Here is a 4,373-nt window from a genome sequence, read left to right on the forward strand (position 1 = left end):
GGCACCCAGAGCGGCTCCAGGAAGCCGGCGCTTACATGGTGTAAACACCGTCCTGGCGTCGCAGCCAGCGCAGCGGCCGGGAGGGCCGTGCGTCATGTTGGGGGGCCCGAGCGGCCTCGGCAGTGCAGGGGAGGAAACAAAGCAGATCTCATGTTTTTCATTAAAAAATAGTGCTCTTTATTATAAATTACGGAAACATTTCCTTTATGAATATAAATATAAATATGTGCAAAGTTTCATCTGAGTTTTGTTTTGGTTGAATTTTCAAGCATGGTTTTGCTCAGCCCTCGAGGCTGGAGGTGAAGATGGAATCTTTATAAAAGACAGTGATTCACGTTGGCCTGTAAACATCTCTTTGGTTAAAAAATAAAATAAACTTTTAAAAAGCCAGAAAAACCCAACCGCTTCTCCAGGCGGACGCAGAAAAGCACTCGTGAGATGACACGCTCCAGGGATCCTCCTGCCTGCGGAGCCGTGTTCTGGGGTCTGCGGGGAGTGGCTGGGCAGAGCTGGGTGCGACTCCCGGGGATAACGGTCCAGCAGCAGCACCGGGGCCCCAGGATGCTGCGGGATGCTCCTTGCAGACGTGGTCACTCGGGGCTCTTGGCAGCATCAGGACACACTGTTTCCCCTCCGGTTTTGCAGCACCAGGACCGTTATCGTGCAGTGTCACCAGATGACGTACAGTAACCCAGACCACAGGGCAGGGAGAGAATTAAGGCTTAGTCCCCCGGAAAATGGCAACGAGGGGAAAAAGGCAGCGACCTCCAAGTCTGAGGCCTGGTGTGAAAGGAGCTTCCACCCACAAGGAGGCAGCAAGAGGTAAAGTACAGTATGGGCAAAAACCACTTTCCCCTTAAAACGGAGGAAAAGCAATCAGGCATGAGCTGGGCTCCAGTGCTTTCCATTCTCTGGTGGCAGAGGGGCTCTCACCAGGACACCCCAGGTGTGGTCCCGTGGTGGGGACATGGCTGACGGGGCACGTGTCCTCCCGTGCTGCGGGTGCCATCTCGGCTGCCCGAGCCCGCGGGGGCTTTGCCGACGGGCTCTCCCCAGCTGTGGCGGGGAGGCCTCCACGCTGGGCACACTGTAACATCCACAGTCTGACCAGAGCAGTCTCCTTCCCTGCGGAGAGGGGGTGTCGCACTTCCTCGGGGGGTCCCCCAGCACCAAGGCTTGCCCCAGTCCCCCTCCCCTCCTTCCCAGAGGGAGAGGCTCGGTGTGCCCTGTGAGTCCCCGTGCTGGTGGGACGTTGTGCCTGTCCCCTGCTCTTGTGCTTGTAGCGTGTAACCTCACTCCACCAGCCCCTTAGAGGGGGGCATCGTACTGGTCCAGGAACTCCTTGATGGGAGCTGGCAGCTGAGTCATCTTCTCATAGGAGTCCAGGTGCCCGTTGACGGTCTTGCGGCAGAGGTGCTGCAGGGTGGACACGCTGGAGGACAGCGGGCGGCTCAGCACCAGGGGGATCTTCTCACCTCCCGAGTAGATGTAGTAGGTGCGTTTGGGGTGCAGGTCCCCCCCTGGCTGCTCGGGGACAGTACACGGCGCGGGCGGCATGTAGTGATGTACCAGCTTGAGCACGCAGTCGAAGCGGGGCATGGGCTGGCTGCTGCGAGGGTCGCTCTGCAGGGAGAAGCTGCCGCCCTCGCACTGGATGCGCAGGTTCTTGGTGCCTGACTCTGTCTTGACGCTGAGGGTGAAGAAGTGTCGCTGGTCCGAGCTGTCCCTGATGAGGAAGGTGCCAGCTGGCTCTGTGCTCAGCAGCAGGTTGGCCTCACCACCCGTCACCGTGCTCCAGTAGAAGCCGCTCTCCTGCAGCTTGCGCACGGTGTTCACCACCAGCTGGTACTCGCTCTTGGAACTGAATGTCTTGAGGCGCAGGCTGGTGTCGAGGGGGTGGCTCATCCCGGTGGCGGGGAACTTGCTGTGGGTGACCATGGCGCAGGGAGCCAGCTTTGCGCGCTCGGGGTGCTGCTGCCGGGAGCAGCGGCTGCTACACCATCACCTGCGGCAGAGACGGCAGTGAGCACCGGCACCGCCGGCCCCCGGCTCTCCCTTCCCGGGAGCACCGGCACCCCTGATCCTCGGCTATTGCCCTCCTGGGGGCTTCCGCGCTATCACCCACCCGGGAGTGCCGGCAGCCCCCGACCCCGGCTCTGCCCTTGCCAGGGGGCACCGGCTCCACCGGTCCTGGCGATCTCACTTCCCGGGCGGCACCGGCATTCCTGCCCCGCGGCTATCGCCCTCCCGAGGCACCGGCATCCCGGCTATCGCCGGCCCCGGGGGGCACCGGCATCCCCTGCCCCGGGCTATCTGCCCCCCAGGGGGCACCGGCATCCCCGGTACCCGTCTGTTCCTCCCCGCGGGACGCACTGGTCCCCGTCTCCCCCCTCCCCGGGGCCCCGTCCCGTGCCGCCGCGAGCGGCTCCGTACCTGGGGCGCGGGTGCCGGGGCCGGTCTCGGCGGCGGCGGCGGGGCCGGTGTGCGGCGGCGGTCGGCGGCGGAGCTGCCGAGGCCGCCCGGGGAGGCCTCTTATAGCGGGCGCAGAGCCCGCCCTCGGTTTCCTGGAACTGCGCGGCTTCTTGTAACGCTCCCGGCGCCCTCCCGCCGCCCCGCCCGGCCCGGCCCGCCTCGGCGCGCCGCCAGCCACCGCCGGCCCATTCCGGGCAGCGCGGCCGCCCCCTCCCGCTCCCCTGCGCGCTCTTTCCTTCTAAGAAGAGGAGAGGCCCGGCCGCCCCCCCACCCTCCCCTCCCCGCCGGGCAAGCCGGGTCCGGCCGGGCCGGGCTGCCCCGAGCCGGGGCGTGGGTGCGAGGGCACCCCCGGGTCCGCCGGGACCCCCCCGGGCCGCCCTCCCCGGGATGGGAGTCCTGCCCGCGGGTGGCCCCCGGGCGGTGGCAGCTGGGGACTGGGGACACCGGTGCCCCAGGAGGGCACCGCGGACCGCCCCCCTGCTGCGGGGTGCGGAGCAGGCGCGGGGTCCCCCTGCCCAGGCGGGTCGGGCCCGGCTGCCGGGGGCACCGGAGCGGGGCGGCTGCCGTGAGTGGGGCGGCGGATCCAGCGTCCCCACCTCGCCGGGGCCTGTACGTCCAGCACACGGTGCCAGGCTGCCGCCAGCCCCGGCTGCTCCTCCCGGGACACCCGTGGGGTGCAAAAGCCCCTCGATCTACACATCTGGGGACAATAAGGGGCAAACCCCGACCCCCGGGCTGTGCCCGGCGGCTCCCAGGGGCTGGACGGGGCAGCAGAGGCGCGGCCGCCCCGCCTGCAGCCCGCTCCCCGCTGTCCCCGTGCCGGCGGCGCACGGTGCCGGCCGTGGCTCCCACGGTGCCTGCGGGCGGCGGCTGCGGCCAGCGCTGGCTCCGGGAGCCCTGGGACGCTCCGTGGAGTCGGTGCGTTGGCACCCGGGGTGGCAAAGGGCAGAGGCCGAGGCGCCATTGCGGGCTGCGGGAGCCACCGGGACTCTCCTCCCCTGGCCGGGTGCCCCCGCGGCGCTCGGGCCCGGGCCCGGCGGGGTTTCCTCATCGCTCCGCCCTGGCTCGGGGCCGGTGCCCCGGGAGAGACCCGGACCGGGAGAGCGGGCAGCGAGCGGAGCCGAGCAGGGACCGGGGCCCCCCTGCCCCACCTGGTTTCTCTGCATTTTCGTTTGGCAATTGTCAGTTTCGGCCTCGAAAACAAACCAGACTTTGTCAGTGGATTTTATTTTAAATAGTTTAATTTGCCCTGGAGGAGCCGCCGCCGCTGCCAGTCAGGAATAAACAGCAGAGCAGTTCTGGGAAGTGAGGCTGCGGTGAACCAGCTGCTCTGAAATGCAAACGAGCTCTGGAGCTCTGCCTGGGGCGGGAGCGCTGAAACACGGGGGCAGGGACGGGCCGCGCAGCGCCCGGGAGGCTCCGGCCGGGGACCGGGCCGGGCGGTGCCTCCGTCTCCTCCCGGAGCCAACGGGCTTCCCGGGGCTGGGCGGCGGGACCCGCGGCCCCCGGGGCTCCGCCCGGCCGTGCCCGGTGCGGGGAGCCCCGGGGACACGGCGGGGACCCTGCGGCGGGGGACGGGCGCTCCCCGCCGGGGCAGCAGCCCCAGCCCGTCCCGTTCCCGGGGCTTCTGCGCGGGGGGCGGCGAGCGCCGGTTCCGCCGCGGAAGGAGCCGGGGCCTTCCCGGAGGAGCCGCTCGCCCGGGGCCGGGCTCGCCGAGGGAGGGAGGACGCGAAGGGATCCGGGGGGCTGGAACTGCCGGGACAGCGATGAAGCTCCCGGGGCTCGGGGTGCGGCCCCCGGCCCGGCGCCGCCGCCAGCGAGTCCTGCCCGAGCCCTTCCCGGGCCAACGCCGCCAGCAGCGGCGCTGGCGCTCGGAGCGGCCTGTCCACGGGGCCTGGCGG

General features: G+C 69.1%; 1 protein-coding gene across 1 annotated transcript; it reads right to left on the reverse strand.

Annotated features, from left to right (window-relative positions):
* Positions 1-215: 215 nt before the first annotated feature.
* SOCS3 (suppressor of cytokine signaling 3) lies at positions 216-2,500 on the reverse strand. Its single transcript, XM_065647526.1, has 2 exons — positions 2,434-2,500; positions 216-2,005 (listed from the first exon to the last, which is right to left on the reverse strand). The coding sequence occupies exon 2, from the start codon at positions 1,936-1,938 to the stop codon at positions 1,309-1,311; it is 630 nt and encodes a 209-aa protein (XP_065503598.1). The 5' UTR covers positions 1,939-2,005; positions 2,434-2,500; the 3' UTR covers positions 216-1,308.
* Positions 2,501-4,373: the final 1,873 nt, after the last annotated feature.

The sequence above is a fragment of the Caloenas nicobarica genome, chromosome 18 (genome assembly GCF_036013445.1).
Source record: "Caloenas nicobarica isolate bCalNic1 chromosome 18, bCalNic1.hap1, whole genome shotgun sequence".
NCBI lineage: Eukaryota > Metazoa > Chordata > Aves > Columbiformes > Columbidae > Caloenas > Caloenas nicobarica.

Coding starts and splice junctions, on each gene's coding strand:
- SOCS3 (XM_065647526.1), bottom strand. CDS start 1,938: ATGGTCACCCACAGCAAGTTCCCCGCCACCGGGATGAGCCACCCCCTC.